The 24,994-nt window shown below is 31.4% G+C and overlaps 2 protein-coding genes across 2 annotated transcripts; one reads left to right on the top strand and one right to left on the bottom strand.

The window, feature by feature from the left end:
• The first annotated feature begins 1,186 nt into the window (after positions 1–1,186).
• Positions 1,187–2,592, top strand: LOC8258330 (probable carboxylesterase 120). Its single transcript, XM_002510828.4, has one exon. The coding sequence runs from the start codon at positions 1,509–1,511 to the stop codon at positions 2,514–2,516; it is 1,008 nt and encodes a 335-aa protein (XP_002510874.2). The 5' UTR covers positions 1,187–1,508; the 3' UTR covers positions 2,517–2,592.
• A 7,249-nt stretch (positions 2,593–9,841) lies between these two features.
• Positions 9,842–11,809, bottom strand: LOC8258329 (gibberellin 20 oxidase 1). The gene is made up of 3 exons (XM_002510827.4): positions 11,026–11,809; positions 10,619–10,940; positions 9,842–10,429 (listed from the first exon to the last, which is right to left on the bottom strand). Exons 1-3 carry the CDS (start codon positions 11,577–11,579, stop codon positions 10,169–10,171), a joined length of 1,137 nt encoding a protein of 378 aa, XP_002510873.1. The 5' UTR covers positions 11,580–11,809; the 3' UTR covers positions 9,842–10,168.
• Positions 11,810–24,994: the final 13,185 nt, after the last annotated feature.

Here is a 24,994-nt window from a genome sequence, read left to right on the forward strand (position 1 = left end):
TCAGGTTGATGGAACAGAGAGTTTAGTGACTGGATGATAGACCGTCATAGGGCTTGCAAAATAGTTGAAATTTTGTGTACAAGTTAAGAGCCGTTTTAGTGAGAGGGTTATCTATAAGGATTGCGGAACTAAAGGATACCTCCAAAGCCGAGGCATTGTTTGTCATACTGAATGATTTCGTGATGCGTTTTGCAAGGGCAAGGGCCTGCCAGTGTGTTCGAAAGTAGAAAGGGCTAATTGGGTATTTGCTCTGTAGACAAAACCCTATAATAATTTATTTGGAAGTTTTCTTTCGCTTTTTCCAAACTGAATTCACTTGCAAGTTGAAATTAAAGTCTAATGGCATATGTATGCTTTCACATGGCATCATACATCTCACTTTTTAAAGCAAATTTAAAGAAAAGGAAAAAAGGTTTTATACAAACTCTGGATCAAATTAATTCTAGTATCATTCCACCACTTTTCTTCTTCTTCTTTTCTTTTTTTGGTTTTTTAATATTCTCTACCAGTACTAGCCAATAAGTTTTAGTTTATTTGTTGAAATGATTACTATGGTTTTAGCATCATTAGATACCAATAAGAAAACTTTGAACAACATGATTGTATTGCGTGGGGAGGGAGGGTCATCACTCATCATATGTTGGATTCTTTGACTGGCCTCAACAAACAAGATTTCCAGTAATGCTAGTACATGAACAAGATCTAAAAGTAAGTCATATTCTCTCTAAATGGGTTGTGCACTTCCATTGGTAATTTCGGCTCTTCAATTTTTGTGGTTTGACTTTGCATCCAACAACACCAATTCTTACACGTCACCCTGATGAGTTTAATTACTTACTTTCACAGTATATGCCCACTTCTTTTTCTGTTTCTTTTCTCCAGTTCTTTTACTTCCAGGTGAGTATAAAATTCACCCGGCAGTACTGCAAATAAGAATTGCTATCTTGACGAGGTGCACTCAGTTGAGGACCAGAATTAAGCTCCACGAACTCCAAACTAGCTACCAACTACCTAGTCTTCATCTATAATTATATTATAGGAGTATTTAATTTTTCTTATTAACTCTTATAAGTTTTTATTATTTGATTAAACAATAAGAAGTTACATAATTTCAAGAATATAATTGCATGGTTTATTATATTCTTCTTATATTGTTTGTTACTGTATCGTGACTAAATTGCTTGTATGTTTTAGGAAGATTACTGTATCCTAACTAATAAAATTGCCTTCGCACGGCCTAGAAGGAGGCGCCACGAACCTTGAAACTTTTATGTACTATGTGAAATTGAAGGATTCAGTGCTATTGACAAAACCAAAGATCAAAAGCAAGAAATTTAAAGACTGCCCACCTACTAATTCACTAATTGAATAGAGACGCTATAGCAACTCCAGAAACAACCCCACCACCCCCATTATAATATATCTTGGAATCTTGATCATTCAGAAGCCAATAGCAAACCTAGCAAAAAGAAAAGAAAGGGCTAGCTCCCACTGAAGAATTCATAATAATGTCAGATCAAACTCCGCCGCCAAATGCCACCACCATTGATCCCTACAAGCACCTCCGCATCATACCGGGTCCCAACGGCAACACCCTCACTGGCTTACCGGAAATTTCAAACTTCTTTCCTAGATCTCCACACCCCGTTCCTATTCTCACCAAAGACATAACCATCAACCAATCAAATAATACGTGGGCTAGGCTATTCTTGCCCCACAAAACACTTGATTCTTCTAACCAAAGTAAGCTTCCTCTCGTAGTTTGGTTCCATGGAGGAGGGTTCATTCTCTTCAGTGCAGCTACAACCTTTTCACATGATTATTGTGCAAACACTGCTATTGAACTAAATGCTATTGTTGTCTCCATTGAATATCGCCTTGCACCTGAGCACCGCCTACCTGCGGCCTATGATGACGCAGTGGAGGCGTTGCTCTGGATTAAAACCAGCCCAGATGAGTGGTTGACACAATTTGCTGATTTTAGTAAGAGTTTCCTTATGGGAGGTAGTGCTGGTGCTAATATAGTTTATCATGCTGCGTTAACGGTGGCGGAGAGAGTTGATGATCTTGAGCCTATAAAGATCAGAGGGCTAATATTGCACCAGCCATTTTTTGGGGGGTCAAAGCGGACTGGATCGGAGTTGAGGTTGGTCAATGATCGGATTTTACCACTTTGTTGCAGTGATTTGATGTGGGAGTTGTCTTTGCCAATCGGTGCAGACCGTGATCATGAGTATTGCAATCCAACGGCAGAGGAGGGTTCTTCAAAGGCGGCAGTAGCAAAGATCAGGGAACTAGGGTGGAAGGTGTTGGTTGATTGCGGAGATAAGGACCCATTAATGGACCGTCAAGTGGAGTTTATCAAGATGTTGCAGGAGAAGGGTGTGCAAGTTGCAAGTCATATCGTCGAGGGAGGTTACCATGGAGTTGAGTTTCTTGATCCATCAAAATGCAAGGCCTTGTATGCGGCTTACAAATGTTTCATATCATCTATTTCAGTCTTCCCTTCTCTGTAACTGAGATGAACCCTTTTGCTCTTTCTGTACCAAATTCTAATAAAAATGGCAGAAAAGAAAAGACGATGATTATAAATCTTCTCTGGAATTTATTTCATTTATTATAGAGTTTTTAGTACAATTTATTTGTAATAATTAGAATATTAGACACGGAAAAGGAAAGATTATTTCGTTTCTGATAATCATTTGTTTAATCGGTGGACAAGAGATTAGATTTCATAAAGTTCAATTTTCGTTTTCAACCCATGACCAATGAACGTTAGTTTTTTTTACGAACAATTAACATTGGTTATGTGTTTGCTATTAGAAGAGGAAGGCTTTTAGTTTAAGATCTTAATTGAAATAAAAGGTTAAGATGTTTTATTTATCAATCACATTAAATGCGAATCTATAACCATTTATATAATTTGTTTGTACTAATAACAGTGTAAATATGTGTCATAATGATATTTAATTTGCATAAGAACATAGGTTTAGTATGCAGCTTCCGATGTTATTTAATCATTTCCTGCAATTTGGTGATATGAAGTTGTTAATAAAATTCCAAAATGACTAAATCAATTTGATTTCATTTCATATTTGATCCGCTTAATCTTCAATGAGGCCCGGTGATTTGACTTCTTCTTTAAAATATTAGGCAGACTCAAGGTGATGCCGTTCCTCATTTAATATTTTTCAGCTTCAAGAATTTGTTGGCTTACTGAAACTTTCTTTTTTCTTTTCTTTTAACAATGTTTTATTGAAATACGAAATGGACCAAAACTAGCCCATCACCAATCCAAATTTAGGTATCTAGTCTATTATTTGACTATTTTTATATGTTTGTTCATTTGTCACTTTGGCCAAATAACTTCGAAAACTATAAAATGTTGAGTCACGGCATTATATTTTACAATTGTTCTTCTACACTCTTCAATTTGATTTACTAAATTATGTGTTAGCATTTCAAATTTATCGTATTTCTCTCCCAATTTTCAATGTGAGAAATAAGATCTATAATGAAGATAATCTCTATCAAAATATAAGAGTGAGCTAATTATAAAAAACATACGGCCCCTTGAATCTGCCAAAATATGCGTTTAAAAACAAAAAGGCCCAAAGTTGTTTTGATTAGGCCTTTAAAGCCCCCATCCATCCCTTCTTCAATTCCAACTACGATTAAATTGTTAATACAGCCTATAGCCTAAAGGGTTTTCTCGTATTCCACTATAAAGGCCCCTTTCTTGTCCAGCAAAAGGATGGGTCTGTACAGGGGGCTTCAGCCAGCACAGGCCTTGGCTGGGCTTCTTACAACCGGATATTCGGAGCTGACTGATCTCTGAACTTTTGACAGGGACACAAATTGCAAAAGAATTTGTGAAAACAAATTGGATTGGGACAGAAGGACATAATAGAATCCCTTACTTCCTTATGTCAAGTGAGTTTTGTTCCGGAGAATTCTGCATTACTCTACCACACTCTCGGCAAATTTTTTTGAATTTGAAGCTCTATGGTGTGAGACTTAGCTATTAAAAGAAGGACAGACCCCCAAGAGTTGGCATTGCACACACGCATCCAAAAACTGCCTGACAATTTATCATTTCATTTATCCTCTTTCCCCCATCAAAATTAAGAAAAAGATTTTCTCCAGAATAAATGGGTAATTTAAAGTCTACATATTTTATATTAAGACATTGAATGATTGGTACGGTTCTAATTACTTAAAAAAGAATCCTATATATAAATGAGAATATACTCTATAAACAAATAAGTCTGGAAAACTTATTAATAATATCACTTTCATCCATAATGTGTCACATGCAAATTGCTAAAGAAATTAAGTAGTAATGTCATTTTCAAGGAATTACGTGCGTATAGAGAAGTTGCTACCACTAGAATTGAAAAGGAATTGGCTCTTTGGATAAACTCATCGTAAGAGTTAATAAAATAAAATCATTTATCAATTTTCAGAATCTTCGAATTACGTGGCTAAATGCTTATCCCATGCCTACAATTTTTTTCTAAAAAAATCTTGATGAATTACTATTTTATTATTAAGTAATTACCATTGTTGTTGTGAGGATAAGAGATGTGAGGAGTAATGTATATAGGTACACAGATATTTCGTCGTTTTTTCACCTACAATATCTCTCTCTAAACATTTCATTATCGAGCTATGCAGGCAGTTAATAGAAAAGACAAAGGCACAGAAGAAATAAGATTTTGTGTATAATTGATTATGCAATTGTGTGTGTGTTGGACATCCTGGCACGTAATTATGGAAGCAGGGATTTTATGAGGAAGAAATATCAATTAAATTATATTGTTTAGAAAGAAACTAGGTATCCCAACTCAATCTGATCATGCTCTTTGTCACTATGCGCTCCTAATACCTCTAAATTAGCCAACTAGAAAGCACCAATGGTGAGCTAATCTCGGAACTAATGTTGGGTTATTATATATTATCAGAATGATTAACAAAAAAAGAGAAGAGTGGTTTTCACTGTTTCTATACATTTGTCGTTATGCAATGAAAAATAAATTACATGATGAGCAGATAATATAATCTAAACCAGGCGGCAAACACACAGCAAATTGGAGTAGCCCTATAGGCAAGGGTGATGATAAGCATTTTATTTTTGTTTATGAAAAAGAAAAAGGGTAAAAGGTTTTATAAAAAGTATTGACCGGCCTAATGAGAGAGAGTGATGTGTTGTGAAAAATAATTAAAGGGAAACCGTTTGAACTGTTGCTTTGTTGTTTTTGGTATTTGTTTATGAAGAAGTTTTGTTAGTATTGGTGTTGGCTTATTATTCTGTTTTTTCACTTGCTTCTCATTCAACATGATAACGACACATTTACCCATAAAAACAAATAAACTTTGTCCTCACCAAAATCCATATGTATATTAAAATCAAAAGAAATTTTGTAGTGTTGCATGGGAAGCATCGGATAGAGACTCCTCATGTGCAAATTGGTCCCAACATTTGAAGTGAATCTACCATGCCATGATTGAAGAGAAACTCCTCCTCCTCCTCCCCCTAAAACAATCATATATGGTAGATTTATTTTCTTTTTATGATTCATATTCATATTCATATATATAGCTAGGAAACATGTGGGTGCGCTCTACCGTTGGAAGACATTAATTTTCTTTTCTTTTTCTTATTGTGTGTGTGTGTCTTTGTTTAAGTACTCCAACATCGTGTGTATGTTTATTTTTGGTTAATCCTATGTTCCTCCTCACTTTACTTAATTTGGACAGTCAATAACCTATCAGTTAGTTTTCTTTTCCTTTTCAATATTATTCAAACTTTGCTATAAGAGAAAATTCAGTTCATACCCTCACCGAATCTGTGATCTATATATAGTAATATGCTTTTGATACATGCCAAGCGAAATGGTGTAAAAATGGCAGTTTAAATAATTAGTTAATCGATCAATTAATTTGACAGACATATGTACATACAGTAAAGAGTAAAAAGATTAGGCAAGCAAGTGTGAAAGATAGAAGAATAATCAGCAGGGGAGAAGAAAGGTGTGAAAAAACAGAAGGGGCGGGTGAAAGTTGTAATTAAGGAGGAGGTAGGAAGGAAACAAAGAAGAAAGGGAGGGAGGGTACAGGCCGATGGAGAAGGGTTAGGGCAGGTGAGGTGGTGGGTATCCATGAAAGAAATCCTAAACAGTGTCGTTTTGCGAGAAGAGAATAGTTTGTTGGGCCTTCAAAAATAAAATAAATAAACAGAAAATGTTACATCTTGGAGTTGGATTGGAGAGTGGTGCCAAGACAAACAACAAATGTTTCCACGTGATGCGGGCCTTTTGGAAGGGAGTACGGGGATGGCACTGTCATTGTCCTTACCTCTGGCGGCTGTGTAGCCAAACAACAACCCTATTTATAATATTCTTACGGGTTTAGTTGTCAATTACTTTCCCAATGAAAGTGAACCTCTCATGAAACGATGTTATTAGCCCTTCCACTCCTTTAAGAAACAAAATTAGCAAAGCCTGTCCCCTTTGAGTAAATTAATTGAGACATAATAATATTCAGAAAAAAATATACAAATTCAAATTGATTATTAGACATTAATAAAAAAATATTTCTATAATTTTGGTGAAGTAAAAATCAATATTTTAAATATTGTACTCATGATCCATAAAAGTTATAGAGTTGCTTTTAGACCATAAAAGAGTTAGGTAAAATGATGATGAGCTTATAATTACCACATGGGAACTTGGGTTTAAAGAAATTAAGAAGAAAAAAAAAGGGCAAATCAGAAAGGAGGGTACAGACAATATATATTATGATGAGAAAGAATGTTGCAGCATCTAAAGACAAACATCACGACAAATGTTGCAAGCCATTTTATAATTGCAATACCTTCCAAATCTCCAGATATATTTATATAATAAAGAATTATAATTATATTTGCTCCACGAATACTACTGAAATGCATTACACAAAGAAAGCTCTGTCAATCCTCTATGGATTCTTGCATACCTATTCCTCTGAATCATTCACTCCGTGGGCCATTTCTTTATTTGGAACCATCCAATTACCCGAAAATGCTTACATCTATTGCTTTTCTTTTCCTCTCCCTTTCTCTCTTTTTTGCCATTCCTTACTCCTTTTACTTATTTTTAATATTAGATCCTGAAAATGCAATTCAGTGTAGATCAACTTTATAGTTATACACGCTTATTTTATACTTTTATATTTTTTATTTAATAATTTAAGTAAAAACTGAAATATTATTTCATATTTAACACTTAAATGAGATTACATCTCAATAATTAAATAAAAAATAATGATGCAAATAATTGTTAACTTATCCAATTAGACAAATGTGCTATTTTATCTTCTTTCTTTTTACTCCTTTCTTTTTCTTTTCTTCTCTTTCACTCTCACCGTAAAATTATTATGCGAGGTATATTAGAGCACAGAGAAATGTAATACGAGGAGAATGAAAAAAGATGAAAGGAAATGGAAAAAAACTAAATAATATTACAAATAGTTACTAAATTTTATATTTATTTTCTTACTAATTATTCAATTCTAATTTTAAGTACAATGATTATTTTATTAATAAAACTCATTTCTTAATTTTACATTGGATATTTTTATGACTTGTCAGTTTTTTTATATTTAAATTAGAACACAGTTATAATAGAATGATTAAGATACAAAAAAATTAAATTTGTGAACAAAACAAATCTGAGTGCAAATCTCATATTCCAAAGAAAACAAAAAAGAAAGTGGCGCATGGAGGCCACAACCGTCTTCAAACTCCATCCAGTCCCCTTTTATACTTTGCAAGATCATATCATAGCTTTCACTTCTCCTAGTATCTCTCCTTTAAATCACTTATTTGATGTATTTTTGTAACTCTCGACTCGAGCCTAGTAGACGAGGTATCTTTGCGTCGAAGTTGAGATTCCAGCAGCGACGAATGCTTTTATCGAGTAAGCAGTGAGATTGAGAGATTGTTTGGACTGTTTAGCGCACGTAAATGATGCCAGAGAATCAACTTTTAGATGATTTGCAGAGTTTAATTGCAACGCCATTCACTTTTAGAAGTACCAACTGATATAATAATTTTATATTCCTTATTCGAAGCCTTTGAATACTTTGGTTTAGGATTTTGTTGCTAAATTAATATCAATTCAAATCTCGAGCCATTTTGCTGTTCTTTTTGGGAAATTTAAGTTTCCAGCTTCCAAATTAGCCATTTTTGTGATATTTATTTGTGTGGCTGCGTTATGCTGTGTCGAATGACGGTGATAAAGGAGTCCTTGAAGTGAAGAAGAAGAAAATAAAATAGTACAATTTTGCGGGATTGATGAATCATTAATAATTTCTAACTTAGATTCTTTTTAATTACTTTCATTGGGTTTTGCCTCATTAGTGATTCCGGTTTCTAATTTTGTTGCAATGATTAAAATTGATGTAAATGTTCTAGTTCCTACAATCTCATAAATTCAAAAACACATGTTAAATTTGTGAAAATACAAGTTTTTCTTTTAGCAATTAAGCCTTTTATATATAAAAAAAAAAGATTAAAGAAATTAAAATAATAATTAAAATTTGAACTTTATCCTTTACAGTACATTAAATCGGGTTCGGATTTCGGATCGAGTCGGTTCAGGCTGAGCTTAGCCGAATTTGGATTAGTTTGACCCGCTCGCTATGTGGGCATAAAATTTTGACCAAAGTAGACCATCATAAGAAAATATTCTGTTCTAATATATATTTAGACACCTAGAGTTTAATAATTTAAATACTTTAATATTTTAATTTTCAATTTAATCTAACAAGCCCTTAAATTTTATTTCTATAATTTATTAAATATTTAAAATATTTAATTTAATATAACACACATCTGAATTTATTTTATAATAACTTTAAAAAATCTATATGTAACACACCTAAACGTATTAAATGAAACCACGTGTCAAATGTATTTAAATATCACAAAAATATAAATTGACGTGTCTATTAAATTAATTTAAAAATTAAAGTATTAAAATAATTACATAAATATTTAAATAAGCATATCGTCTTATTTTTATTTAAATTTATAAGATTTCAACTTAAAGTCTCTGGAATAAAGAAAAAAAAAAACAGATTAGTTATTTACTTTTATTTTTAGGATACATATGATATGGATAATTTCTGCAATTCAAGATTGATACACTGCAATTTCATTTTTTTTTTCTTTTTATGCACTGATTCTTTTATCTCTAAATAAAGTTAATTTTGATTATTTGAGTTGGTTTGTCTTCTTCATAATCAGAAGCAATACGTAGGGAAATAAAAATAAGAAGAAGAGGTGATTGTGTTTTTTTCTCTTATTTTTTTAAATTTTCTCGGAAATTGACAAGGCTTATGCGGTCTCGTGCCCACATGCTTCAGAAAGACCCTTTCGGTTGTCATAGGAATGTAAACACTGAAAAAGCAGTTCCTCTTCTATAATCTTTTGTTGTTTTTCTCAGAAGAAAAACACTATAACCAAACCAAGAGTTTCCAAGGTCCAATTAAATTTAAATACCATTGTCATGTATTATTGTTGGTGTGTAACTAGTAAAAAGTGCATCATACACCTTACACCTTTTGAGTGGCGTGCCACCACATCTTATATTTTTATACTCTCAAGTCTCAACTCAAAAAACATGTAACCAGATCGAAAGTGACATATTTTGGAGCTCATCGTATTTATATTCGAGGAAAATTAATTGAATAAAAATTGATATCTCTCAGTTTTCTTAATCAACCGACTCCAATTGCCTCAATAGCATATTGACTAATTCCAGTTATGTTTTATGCAATTCAGGTGAAGAACACAAGATTTGAGCACATTCAGCTTTTTATTTGCTTCCTTATATGTTTCTTGTCTTGCCTTTTGTTGATGATTCAAAAAGCTAGTTACATACCGACCTATAAACATTAAACATAACAGCTGATTCAATTTCTTTCTCTAAATTTTCCTTCTTCTTTTTTTTTTTTTTTTTTTTGTTATTTTTCATCCCCAAATTCATTTTTTCCCTTTTCCTCTCCTACACAAATGTCACTTTCCTTTGGTACAAAAGACAGCCAATAACAAGCTCGATCAGGTCTGTTTTGTGACACAATTACTACCCCACCGCACTTCACCTCCAAGCCCCACTTTCTTCAGCTACTTTCTCTGTTGAACCCAATTTGAAAACATCTCAAGAGTCTTCATGTCTGCTCTGTAATGCTTCTGTGTAAATTCAAGAAGCATTGACCATGTAAAATCTGGATATATTCTTGGGTTCGAATTGTCCACTAGCTTCGTTGGTGGTGTTATCATCTTGTCACTCTTTGGACATAGAAAGAAAGCCAATGATTTTCTTGTTGTCTCGCTGTTCACTACTGCTCTATGCAAGCAACTCTTATATTTGCCATTTGAAAGTGCCTGAAACAGAACAAAAGAACAACAAAATGACCCCACTCTGTGTAAGTAATAACTGTCGTGAAATTTTATCATAATGCTAATTTAGTTAGTATTGAACTAATAATAAGCTCTGGCACGGTGCTATTGAAATAGTCTTCAGAACTACTACAAGTTGTCGAGTTAAGAAAAAAGAATTGGCAAGTAATTTACCATGAAAGTATCTCCAATGTTGACGACGAAGGCTTGAAAATTGGGGCTGATTGAACGCCATTCATTGTCTACATACACTTGAAGACCACCAACTTGATCTTGGTGAAGGATGGTTAATGATGTGGGATCGCAATGAGGTCCAGTTCCTAAAGTAAGGTCAGGTTTTTGACACGGTGGATAATAGTTCAGCCTCATTATTGAATCGTTTTCTTCAAAAAATTCCCTGAAGTGGGCTTTGCTTACTCCCAAGCTCATTCCCAAAAGTTCCATGATTCCTAATGAAAGAGTGCTCATAGCCTCGCAGTACTGCTGGTAGACCTTCCTGCTCAATTAATATTTACAATCAGATTTGAAATCTTAACATATGCATTAAAAAGAATGAAATAATAAACATGACGTGTTCTTACCCGAATTCCAAAAAAGATTCACCCATTGTGTTATGAAAATAGTCTTGCACAAGTTTTGGTGAGTTCTGCTGGGCAGAATAGCGAAAAGAAAGTGTTTCTTTCCAAGGAAGTTTAGTGGAGAACCTGCCAGTAAAGCTACTAGCATAACCACAGTGCTCACCAACTTTCCTCTGAGCTTTCTGCTTATCGGAGAGTGGCAATTCAAAGAAGTTGTCCATGTAACGGTGCGCATCAGCTATGAGCTTTTGATCAACACCGTGGTTAACAACAAGGAAGAAACCGTGCTTTTGACATGCCTCGCCAACTAGCTTTGAAGCTTCCGTTGCAGAAACAGGGTCACCAGACAAGAACCCACCTAAGTCGATTAGCGGAACAGCCAGTTCTGGTGCATTGACGATTGGCTTTTCATCATCCGGCCATACAAATTGTTGGGGAATGTTTGATTGGTATCTTAAAAATTTGGCATCAAAAACTAATGATTTCTGCTCTTCTTTGCTACGTTCTTCCTTTTGATGGACTGACGATGGCACGGCTTTGATGCACTCTATTGCCATTGCATTACAATTTCTTTTATGGTGTTTCTACAAGAATGACGAATATGAGAATTGAGAGAGAAAGAGTGTATTTTTGTGTGTGTGTAAAACTAAAAAATATGTGTTGATAATGTTTGTATAGAAGAGGAAGAAAGGCAAAGAGGGGGGAGAGATATAAGTTCAGAGAGCAAAGTATGATAAAAGAAAAGCCAAGACCGCTCTCATTGGGGATATCGGTGAACAAAAATCGGCATCTTTATAGCTCTCTCTTTCCAGAATTTTATTTATTTTTAAATTTCTTTTTTTTTTTTTTTTGCAAGAGAGGGCTCCTCAAAAGAATGATTTGCAGTTTAAGGTTTTTTCCTAATATGAATTTAGGTGATGGTCCAATTTACTGGAGTTGTGTCCTTTTTTTTATAGTTGCCAGGAAAGCGTTTCCCAATGTTTTTTTTTTCTTTGGCGTTTCTTCGGTTGTAAACTAAAGAAAGAAAGGAAGAGAGAGAGAGCAATCTCACCTATGAACTTAAATTGCTTAAGCCTCTCTCTCTCTCTCTCTCCCAGTCCGAGTTGAGTAAGTTTTAGTTTTCATTTTCATTTTCTTTTTCTTTTTAATTCCAGTGTTGCAGTTCTGACACAATTTCAACATTTTTTATGTGCTTGAGTTTGATTCTTAATCATACGTAAGAATACCGGTCGAATCGTAGAAACTATAATTACCAAATGGAATATTGATTGAGAAGGAGATTTTTGACACCAATTTGTTGACATACGTGTACGTATAAAAATAAAATTAAAAATGAAATATGGACTGCTTATTAGTTAAGAAATGAAATTTTTGACATTTGGAATCATGTGCAAACTATCCAGCATTGGGCAAAGTGATTAACTAAAACATATTAACACTGTAAGCTTTAATTCACATATATACTCTAAAAGATGAATCCACTAACAAATAATATCTCTAGTCATTTCCGAACTGCTCTGCTTTTTTCCATGTCAGCTTTAAAATCTACCGTTGAAGAAACGTCGAGTAGTATGAAAAGAGGGCTAAACAGAAAGATCTCAACATTGAAATGCAACAACATCCTGGGAAGGTACTCGCGATGTGCTTAGCCTGTGACGTTGTGACAGGAGTACTTTGTGTAATCAGTAATTCTTCTTGTGTCAAAATTTACCACATTGGAGTACAAAGCAGATAGAAGAATCGAAAAAAGGGTCAATTTTTTACCATTCTAAAAGCATATGATTTTAAACAGGTTCGAAAAGGATAAATTAACAGATTTATATGTACAATTTATCATTATTGAATTTACATTTTAAATTTCTTTTCTAAAAAACAAAAGAAAAAGAAGAAAACTGGTAAGCATTTGAAGTAATACGTGTAGATTTGTGCGTAGAAAAATACAATTGTTAGGCATAGTTTGGAAGAGAAGTGTCACAGTTAGGCAGATTTGAAGAATAGATGTTTTATTTCTATTTTTATTTTTCTTTCTGTTATGTAGATTTTGTCCATCTGGAAGAATAGCTGTGACACGCGCTTGATATTCTTATTCTCTTTTCTCACATTTTCTTACAAGGGGCGTCAGGATGTGAATTAACAAGTAAAATTTGCCTTAAGACCCCTTTGCAACTTTGTTTCCAAAAAAGAAAAGAAGAAGAAAAAGACCCCTTCGCAATTTCTTTCAACCTCCCAATAAATCACATCCTGTGGTTATTTAAGACAAGAAAATTACTAAGATTCGCTCGACATTTGAGGAAATTATGTAAAGTTAATGGGCTAAACATATGGATCAAAAGATTAGAAATGGAATGAATGGTAATTAATATTATTATTTTTAATTTGAATCTCACCATTAGTATAATTTGAATTAAATTAATCAATTTACTTTTTTATATGATAGATATTTTTTTATTCTTTTATTTATCCAATATAAAATAATTTATACATCTTTCAAACCGAGTGAGATTATATTAATAATATATTTTAATCCTCATATCATATTTATTAAATCGTTTTGACTATATATCTAAATTTTATACTTTTATATTTTAAATAATCATTTATTACTTTTTTTAGAGATTTAAGGAATCGGAAACTGAAATTCCAAAGTCAAAGTGTTTATTATTGTAAGAAAGAAATTAAAATATATTAAAAGTAAAAATGAAGGCATTTTGTTTAGTTTTAAAATAATAAAGGTATGTGCGAACAAAATTAAAAGGATTATTAACCAACCTCAATGACTAAATTAATGCATTTTATTATAGTAGTACCTTGAGTGGTTTTGAAATTGAATCTAAAGGCAGTGGTTTTTTTTTTTTTTCCTTTTTACTTTTTAATTAACCAGAATTATTAATGAAATAGATATATCATACATATATAAATGGCTGGATTAAGAATTTAAAGGAAATGATTGCATTGGATTGTGAACGAGAAATATAACCATACGCAAAGAGCCTTGAGCCCGATTAAATTATTAAGTAACTAACGAACCAATTTTATCATTATATCTTTTGAGCAGCGGAATGCTATTATCTGCTTAGATTCCTTTTCTATCAATGGAAAGCAAACTGAGAAAAAGCCTCATGTAAGAAAGCAGTTAGGGCAACAGATCAATCTTCAATTTTAATTTCTTTATCAAATGAATTTAAAATTTAAATATAAAATTTACTTATTTATTAAAAGAATTAATCTTCAATGTACTCATTTTTATTGAACTCTTAAAAGAACACAAACTTTTTTTAGTAAATAAATATTTGAAACAAGTCTTTCCTAAATACTAGTATAAAATTTAATCTAAATGGAGTGTTTAAACCTTTGTCTAAGATCGACTCATTTATTAAATAAGTTTCAACATCAAATTTTAAAATTATTCATTTATAGATTCAAATGAATCTTTATCAAGCTAAGTAATTGACACGAATAATTTGATTTATTTACCTCCCTCGAGGAAGGTAATAAATAATATGAAAACAGGAAAAAAAAAAAAAAAAAAAAAAAAACTTTAACCATTCCGTTAAGAGTACCACTTGCCCCGAAGAGACATGGAGTTGCAATAACAGACGCCGAGTTTGATAATCATAAATACGGGAATTATATATAATTTTGCCAACAGGAAATTTCAGGAAAAAAGAAACAATCAAATTGCAAGAAGTTTTATTTTGAAATAGAGGTCATAGACTGTGTCTTCCTATATCTATCATTATTACAGTTAAAGTTCAAGTTCATAATTAAGTTTAGAGTTATGAAAAGAATTCCAGTAAAAAGCCAATTAAAGAAAGAAAAAGAAGAAAAAAAGGAAAAGGAATCTTAAAGAGACATCACTAATTTGAAGCCTAATCTAAAACCAAAAATCGATTTTGTATGTTGAGGAAAGCAGAAAGTTCAAGTAATGAGTTGAAGGGTGCCTAGAAAAAGACGAAGGATTTCTGATGCAGTCCGACAAAGGGCGAAGAAAATCACTCAAAGATGCAAATGTAAAGCAGTATTTAATTAGTGAAGAAAAAAGTGATAATGGAAGTCCTGAAACTGACGAAATTAAATTGGTGGGTGGCAAAATTGAGATGGAAGTGATTGAGGCAACTAAGTACATGGTGAAGGTGGTGTGGTGTGGTGGGTTCGAGTCATTCATATAAGGAAATACACCTATAAGCATATGATTTTACTTCCACACAGGCCCCTCCAATCTCCAAGTTTTGATTGAACAACTTACTTACTATACCCCTAAAAAGAAAGTGATTGTCATGTTAAGACCAACATTATTCATTCTCCTCCTTCAATATACTCCACCAATTTTTGCTTACTTTCTGCCTCCATTTTCTACCATCCTTTTCTCGGTGGGTCCTTTTTAATGGTGTATTGGATTTCATCAAAGAAAAATAAAAAAGAAACAAGACCACCCTATTTTCAGATATTATATTTTCTTTCTTGCCAGAAGAAGCTCCACCATGTCATACAATACAAGGGACAAAAAGTAATGTTGCAAGAGATTGAATTGTTGCTTTCTACTGCATATTTTTTTGTGGCTAATGTCTCTCAAATAAAATATTTTATCTATTCAAAGAAAATCGAGATAGAAGCCCTATTTTTGGAACCTTTGCTGAAAATTACATCATATTGTCGCTACTTCAGGTTTCACTTTTTGCAGGCTGTAAATTGCAAATTAGGGAGTCCATAACGAAATTAAGTAAAAGCACTAAATGCTAAGATTTAATGCACTAAGTAATTGCAATACAAGTAAATACATGTTCACATACATAATCATACTTCTTTTTTTATTTAATTTAATATATTCAAAACTCCAACTTCACAAAATATATATTCTTAAGTAAAAAAAATTATAATCCAATATACTTATATAAAGGAGCAAAATTCCTATTATTTATGGCAATGCTCCACCAAGCCAGCTTGACATGCTTTACCTTTTATGGTGAATTCTAGGATACTACAGTTTTAATGTCTTAATTTTTTCATTAATATATTTATGAACTTATTCAGTGAAAATTAATAAAATTTAAATCAAATTTATGAAAAAGATTTTGAAATTTACATAAATACTGAAATTTTTAATATAAATTTTTATTAAATACATATATATATAAGAAATTTTAAAAAAAATACATAGGCACCCAAAATTCACCTACTTTAATTTTTTCTTCCTCAATTATCTTTGTTACCTTAATTGTTCCCCATTCATACACCACAAAGGAGCTTAATTAGATTGATTAGTCATGCTATGTATGTTCTTTTATTTGGCCTTAAGTATCATTTCATTGAAAGTAATATCTTCCAAAAAATATCCTCGAGAAATAATACATCCTTGAAAAGTTACATCATTACAAGGAGTTACTACGGTTTATGGTTTGATTAACCAAGCCATGACCTCTAAATTAAATTTGACAGGTCGTTTTTGTTTAGGATGTTTTTTTCAAACTGAAGACTGAACTATATATATAAATTAGTTAATCATCGGTTTTTAGGTTAATCTTTTTTTTTTTTTTTTTGATCCAGTTTTTGTCATCGCATTCACCCTTAGCTAGTTACAAGAATCTTAATATATTGTATCTACTTATGACATAATTATATTAAGGATGATAACATATATTATAACAAAAGTATTAATGAACGATTATTGAAGTTGCTCAAAGATACTATTTTTCCTTTAGTTTCTTGCTAATTTTTGTCCTTTTATTACTCTGTTACTTACTCTATTAATAACACTTTTCACTATTATCGACGGAAATTACCTTAATAAATTTATTTTGTTTATTTATTAAGAATATAAACGTCAAAAAATATCCTATGCATGGGCTAACAAAGAGTGGGTTGGGACTGCATCGACAATATAGAGCGCGTGGATGGGATATAAAGGTGTTAAAAGATCGGCAGAATAAAGACTTAGCCAGTCTAGTAAATAAAATCCAAAGGATAAAGAGACTAGGAGCATGAGCTCAGGTCTGTACAGCTGAACAGAAAGGAAAAAGGGAGCAACCTTTCTTCCCTAAAGAAGAAAGGTCGCTTCAATACATTCAGTATCAGAAAGTAAACGTTGACATAGATATAGGAGCTAAACTGGTAGCTTAAAGACCGTTACAAAGCTCAACCTTGTATATAATAAGGCATACACACATTGTAATACTCATAATTCTTATACTATAAAGAATCATCATTGTTATCATTGTTCAAATAATTTCACAAAAGATTAGCATATCTCTTTAAAATTATCATAATTTTTAAAATATATACATATTTCTTCTTTATTTGTGTGTATATGTATATTTAAAATAAATTATTTGGAAACGCTAGAAAATTAGTCTTACCAAAGATTTGAGGCTTTTCTACATTTTTGTTTGAATTCCACGAAAGAGACAGAAAGAATAGTTTTCAACCATAAAGCATCATCAACTTGAAGGAAAATGTTAAATTCTTAGCTGTTGAATATCAGCATGCATGTGATTTTTATTTTGCATCGTCGCCTCAAATTATGTGAATAATCATCTAAAATTCTTAATAGCTTATTCTAATATACTAGGCTTATAATTGTATAAACTTATAATAATTGGTAGTTTTTAATATTAATTATTTACTGATATAATTAAATATGAATTAATTAGTTATACGCAATGATTAGTTATTGACTAATAAATACCCTACTTTTACTAATTACAGACTTTTCTGATATTTAATTATATTATAAAATCTATCTATATAAGTTATATATAAATTCATCAACAATTTAATTTAAAAGAAAATAATTTTAGTAAAATAATTAAAATAATATTTTTGAGATATAAAAAAATAATATAAATTAAATATGTATTATTGAAAGAGATATTTTATAATAGTTAGTATCACAGAAAAACTCTAAAAATATCCATTCTTGGATTGATTTAAGTTGGATCGCATTTTCTTGATTGATTTAATTAAGTGCTCTCTTTTGTCGTGTCTTTCTTATCAAAGATTACGACATATTTATCTCGATGTGGGTCTTTTTTTTTTTTTTTAGGAGATTTATTCATCAATCTTTATAGAAGATTGATGATTTTTGATATGTATAGCTTTGCACCGTTTCAAAAACACACTAGTAACTTGTTCATTCTATAATAAAAACTTCATGATATTATGTATATAATATTAATTAATAAAATATATTATTATTATTATTATAAAGTTAGTATAAAATAATCCATTGAAGAATTGTATTTAAATAACAAATAACTTATTTTTAATTAAAAATAGGTTTTATCCTAAAAGTATCATATGCATATTATACTTTTTGACATTAATTTACGTAAATTTTAATTGATAATTCATTATTATTATTATTATTATTATTATTGTGATGAGATTTCTTATTATATTCAGAGTGTACATCACAATTAGAATTAATCATTAAAAAAAAAATAATTTGTTATAAATTCATTTTAAATAATAAAGAATTTATTTTATACTTGAAGAATTGCTTCTTATGCTAATAAAGTACGTTAGTTATATTTATTAAAAATAACCTAAAGCAACAAGAGTGTACATGTTTTTCTGTTTAACTATTCCTTGGATCTAATTCCATTGTGAATCTTGAAATAGACATTTGACTTTGCAAAATCTGTTGCTATGGTATGACATAGGTTTTGTGTTGAGCGCGTTATCCACCGCCACTAGTTTGATTTTTGTTTTTTACCATCAAAAGTGCAATTACAATTAATTACATATTATTATGAAACCATGTTTTTAAGTAATCATTACGCTCTCCTTCTATATGTTAAAATACAAAATTGGAGTTAAATGATAGTCCAAATCAGAGCCTTTATATGTGTCTATACGAATGCTTAATTTACAGAACCTGGCATGTGTATTTCAGTGTACATTGGACTGGAATGTGTATATATAAAGACACAAGAGAGTAAAGGGAGACATGCTAAGTATCAGAAAAAGAAACACTTGTTTAGACATTTAGTGTTTCTTTTCTTTTTCTTGTTTTTTGATATGGTTTAGATAGTCTCTTCAGTAGTGGAAACTATGACGATGGAAGTGTGCGTGTAGGAGCACTGAGGTACTGTTTGAACTTATGATAATTAATGTAATTTTCTGTATCTTTTGTTCGTTTCAGTTGACTTTTTAGTTGCATGTAAAGCACTAACTACGTCAGTCTCCATTATAATCTATAAGCATTCTCCTATTCATTAAGTGGGGGCGGATTCCACCATTTAAGAATCATTTGCTTTCACTGAATCAGTAGTAATTTAAGCAGTACTATTAACAAACAAAAATTGGATCCTTTCACCGTATTAATATCATATTCATTTAACACTTTAACTTTCTAAATTGGAACGCAGAATTTTATTTCTAAGGTAGAAAATTTGTTAACCTGTAATCATCATATAATTAGCAAATTGATTATTAGAAACTTCTGGAAAAGTGAAAGAAGTGGAAATTGAACACGAGAACACAATAAGTAGATAACTTGTTGACTTTTCTTTGCTGTTAAACCGCCACTTAATTATGGATTACAGGTTTTTATATAACAACAAAAGCATGTCTTCATTTTGTAGTCAATGTTAAGAATGATACATTCTCTGAAACGACATTCCAATTCTTTTAGCCCTATCATTTTTAACTTACTAATATGTATACGTATAGCTTTTCATTGTCGTATCATTCTCACATTACTCCTACATTTTATAAATCCGGTAAAAGATCTGCTAATGCATATATATAATGTTGATTTTTAAGTTAATCAACAAAAAAATAAAATTATTATAATTATATTAAAGTAGTAATACAAAAATTATATGCTTTATGGACATAAGTATCAATATACAACTACTGATTACTATTACGTATGGGATCAAATATTCTTTTACTCTAATAGAATATTCTTGATTGAATTTTATAAATACTGTTGATTAAAATAAAATATATAATCAACAATAAATTTAAATTTATTTTTTCTTGTTATTGATTTTATTATAAAAATGCTATTCATAGTCAATTTAAATTTTATTTCTGTTCTGAATAAAAAATAATTTTAATTCAATTATCAATATTATTAATAAACTTAATTAATGGAATAATCATGTACTTCATATGTTAATGAAAAGCTAATTTAATATAAATAAAAAAAATCACGGCGTATGGTTTGACCAAATGAAAGAAATTATGAGTAATGCGACTTTTTGTTTAAAGGACGGGAGAATGAGAAAATAGTCAAACATCACAAATATTTTTTATTTTATTATTTAAATGAATAATATATATAATATTCTTTTAATGATTTTTTTCAAACATAAATCATTAGATTCTCCAGTAGTTCCAATTAAATGACTTGAGAGTCAAGATTTCCGCATCGCCAACAAGATCTTGTAGATAAGACTGATTTTTTTAATTACTTTCTTCAAAATTACATGATCTAATCAATTTTAAATGTTTTAGTTATTGCATTAAATTGATTAGCATCACTTAATTACTCCGTCGTTGGACCATTTTTTTTTTCTTTTAAAATCCTCTTAACACATTAGATATTTGTAATGCACCAATCCACTTGGAGTCAACTAGGGTTAGGTCAAAATATATAACGCATTTAATCTTAAATGCGCTATATCCATATTAAAAACAACGTTTCTTTTAAAATTGTCTTAATAAAATTTAATCTCGATTAACACATAAATGATCCAAGATCCCATTTTATTAGGAATATATTCTACAATGTGTAATCTTAGAAAAGTATACACATGCAACTTTCAGTAGCTTGAATTGCCAAATATACCCAGTTGCTATGTGTTTCTAGGAAAAAAGTTATATAATTACGTGTTTTATAAATCTATTTGGACAGTAAAACAGGTAATTACTTATTAATTAAGCTTAATCTGAATTTTCAACATATATGTATATATTAAACATTTTTTACCAGCATCTAATGACTCACTATGTAAAAAAAGTGGCATGTACCCACCATAAATTAGTTTAGCGAAAGTGGAATTTGGTACTGCAAATCTTATACAGATTGAATCATCCTCTTCTTCCAGTCTAAGATGTACGCAGTCATGCTTGAAATTATTATCTTATTTACTTAGGGTTGGCCTACCTCTGTTCTTGTGTAATTCAACATGCCATACTTGCAACAATTTTCTTTTTTCCTTTTAATTGTGCTCTTGGAAAGTCAGAGAGGAAAATTGTTTAGTATTTTAATGTACATTATCAATATTCACAAATTTCATCTGGATTGTGTTTGTTGTGCAATAAAACGTGCATATTTTCAACCCATTGAAACGGACATTTAATATGTGCAAATAATGAAGGAAAAGATCCATATGATAAACTTATAAGTTGAAAATAAAAATGGTGGTAAAGTGAGATAATCTCTAGTACCTAAGTTTTGTAAAAATAGTATCTTGTATTAATTTCAAGTGGGGTTTTTATCGCTTAAATTTTATTTCTTTGATAATTTTTCTCCTCAATTATTTGAATAAAATAAATTTGATTATAAAAAAAATAAAAATAAAAATAGTATTAGAGCACAATTCTGAAAAAAAATCATGAGATCACAAGTTTGAACTCAATCAAAAGTAACTAGAAAATATACGTATAAAAATATGTTTACAATTCACCTTTAGGATGAAGCCTATGGAAAAAGGAAAGTAGTGGTCTGTAGATACTTAGGAAAATTACTTACTATTTGGTGAAAATGAAAGAGTATTTCATTCGAGATGATTTAAAAGATCTCCAAAAACTGAAGATTTGGGGAAACCTGAAGTTGTTCGCTACAAGACATAGGATAGTAGGTGGAGAAAAAGAAGGGAAGGGAACATGAAGGTCCATGAGTAGAGGCAACTAACATGATGGTGGAGTTGTCACAATGTCATGCAGATAAAAGGTGGGGCAAATTGAGTTTTCTCTTCAAGAGCAAATCCTATGAAACTGATAGACCCAATAAGGTTGGATCTATAGACAACTATTAGCTAACTTGTATGTATGAATTTAGACAAACACAGTTCCATCCTCTTATTACCCACTAAAAGTTTGCTTACTTTAACCTCTTGTCTCTACAATTATTTGTTGTTGGTGGGTCTGGTGGAGAATTTAAATCACATTATAAAATGGGGGGCAGAGACAATCCGGATAGATTTTGGTTTTGGACTTTTGAAGAAAAAGGCTGCCCTCTATTGCAATGATTTTTAAAGTATGTTCTCTTTGCCAAAGGAAACACTATAGAGTATATATTTTAAGACCAGTTTATTACTTAACTTATATGCACCCATTTTAGGGGCAGCTAAAAGGCAAATAACAATAGCCAAAAAAATTAAATTTTGTGCTTGCTTTGGCTACTATGCAGTCAAATGCTTAAACATCACTTGTGGCGCGGGCCAAAGGGTACTTTGGCATTTTTGTTAAACTAAGTTTAGACAGCTTGGAAGCAGAGTAATATTAGGTTTAATCCTGTAACATGCATCCAATGATCTCAGGCTCTCAATTCAAACTGGAAAAAGCATACAACTTGTTCTATAGGGTCCCTTTGTTTTTGAAGTGTTATTCTTTGGCGAAGAAAAGAGAATGTAGTTAGAGAATGTCACATCTAGAGAGAAAGGTGTAAAAGTTTTTTTGAGAGGTGACATGTACTAGTACATGCAAAAGCAAAGCTTGAGAGGACAAAATAGTGTCCCAACATGTTCTCTTATGGTTTGAGTGCTTGCTGTTCCATTATATCAATATCAATATCAATTGGGTTTTGCGGGGAAAGTGTTGGCTTGCATTTTTTTAAAGAAGACTAGGATTGTGTTAAGGACAATTTTTCTTCCACTATGCCCTTGTAAGGTGATCATGCTTTGTCATAGTTGTACACTCAGCTCCCACACGAGGTGGTCGGGATAGGCCATTGGATGCGTTTCCTTCTTTTTTTCTATTGGTGAGTATTTAATGTGAATCATCAAGATCTTATCTTTTATGAGGCCTCAAATCAATAAGATCAACCTAGCTTCTTTGCTTCCGATAGGCACACTACTAAAATAATGGCCTTTGAAGGGTTGACTATAGACTAACAATGATAGATCCAATTGGGTTAATTATTTCAAAATTATTATTCGTACTAAGTTTTGATTTTGTTTCTTCTAAATAGAAGAAATTAAAGCTTATGTTAAATATAAATGGAATCATATCAAATGAAGCTAATTAATATGATTTGTATAAATCGATTACTCGATGTTATTTTATTTCTAACATACATGTGATTATCGTCGTATGTATTTAATCAAAATTTATATAAACTACATGATTAATGAGATATTATAATCTATCCTTTAGTATCCATTCATCTTAAACCAATCAGATAATATCATGCATTCAGTCAGCTAGTGATACCTAGCAAATGCACCATCCCATAAGAGAAATTTCACATGATAAGTGTCTAGCCTAGTATCATCCTACATAACAGACATCCTAAAAAAGTAGCAGCATCCCTGTTTTAGCATCTATATTTGTCGTAACCACTCTTCATAACAATTTGAACTACCAAATCTATCACCTGCAAAGCTCTCTGTAAACGGTGATTATATTCCATAATGATCGATTTTGCTATAATTCTCAGCTAATTATTCTACACTTAAAACCCTAAGGAGCAAGAAACAACTAAACAAGTAACCGAAAACTCAAAACCTGGGTGCATGTGAATGATTGATGAAAGAAAGGAAGGGTCTGTGAGTAAGAATGTATAATTGTAGGTAGGAAAAGAAGAAACTTAGGTTAGTTAGCAAATACGTTATAATGTATGTGTACTAAATTTAATAATGATACCTATGAAATTAGTTCAATAGTTTGGTATTAGATCAGTTTAAGATGGTTCGATCCTGAATTAATTCTAGTTCGATTGTCACAAAAGAATCAATGTCATTACCCTAGCATTACACTAATTTTGATTCAGTTCAACTTGATTCTGGGGTATTTAGATTATCTTAATTTTGGCATTCTTAGTGCAGCTTTTCAATTCCAACGGGAACAAGTAAAATCCATACTTAGCCTCAATACTTGGTCATGGTGAAGATCTTTGAAGGAATGTGGCTGTCTCACATCAGTGTATCTGCAATAGTTCCTGTATGCACAAGACATTTGCATACAGACATGCTATTTGCATCAAAACAGAGGCAAGCTGGTCCTGGTCCTATCCAATTCCAATGCAATGGCTACAAATAACTTTGAATTTCCAACAAGTAGGCTTAAATCTTGGAATGACTTTGAAAGAGAAGGAAATAAGACAAAATTACACAGGTATACGCTTTCATTACTTGTCTAACTTTTATGTGTTATTTCTCATTAAATCTTTTCTTTACGCAAGTTCTTAAGCGTGGGATTCAGATACCATACACAAAGTCTAACAGGTTGGAGTGCAGCAAAACTCTTTATAAACTTTGACAGAAGAAAGTCTATTATTTATAGGGATCGACTAGGCACCATATGATTAAATCATATAATCAAATTGCACCCACAGAAAATAGACATCATATAAACAGATCGAATAGGAGGAAGATTACTCGCTTTAATCTATTATCCTAATGCTTTTGCCGCATGTTTAGACATAAGTCTGTTCTATGTAATGATTTCTGAATGTATCAGTATTTTGTAAAGGTCAAAGGAGGATCTGTCTTTCATATGTAACCTTCCTTCTGCGGTTTTACAAAATTTTTATATACCATGATGCAATTAAGCATACATGTAAAATTTAACTTCAATACGATTATAAACTTCTTATTCCTTGCACACATTTTCACATCCTGTATATATATAAACGAGAAAATATTGGAATATATAAAGAAATTTCTGGGATTGCCCAATTTGAATCCGTTTGCAAGGCCACTAGAGAATCTTTCGAAAGGATATGGTATAAATGAGCATTAGCTAAACCCAAATCATACACAACCTACTGCTGTATCTAATAACATAGGCGAGGAAGAGA

This window comes from Ricinus communis, chromosome 4, assembly GCF_019578655.1.
Source record: "Ricinus communis isolate WT05 ecotype wild-type chromosome 4, ASM1957865v1, whole genome shotgun sequence".
Classification (NCBI taxonomy): domain Eukaryota; kingdom Viridiplantae; phylum Streptophyta; class Magnoliopsida; order Malpighiales; family Euphorbiaceae; genus Ricinus; species Ricinus communis.

Bases quoted from the DNA above. Each gene is read 5' to 3' on its own strand.
- LOC8258330 (XM_002510828.4), top strand. From the start codon at position 1,509: ATGTCAGATCAAACTCCGCCGCCAAATGCCACCACCATTGATCCCTAC.
- LOC8258329 (XM_002510827.4), bottom strand. From the start codon at position 11,579: ATGGCAATAGAGTGCATCAAAGCCGTGCCATCGTCAGTCCATCAAAAG. The intron at 10,941-11,025 runs GTAAGAACACGT...TTAATTGAGCAG, and splicing joins GAATCTTTTTTGGAATTCGG to GAAGGTCTACCAGCAGTACT. The intron at 10,430-10,618 runs GTAAATTACTTG...GTTCTGTTTCAG, and splicing joins ACATTGGAGATACTTTCATG to GCACTTTCAAATGGCAAATA.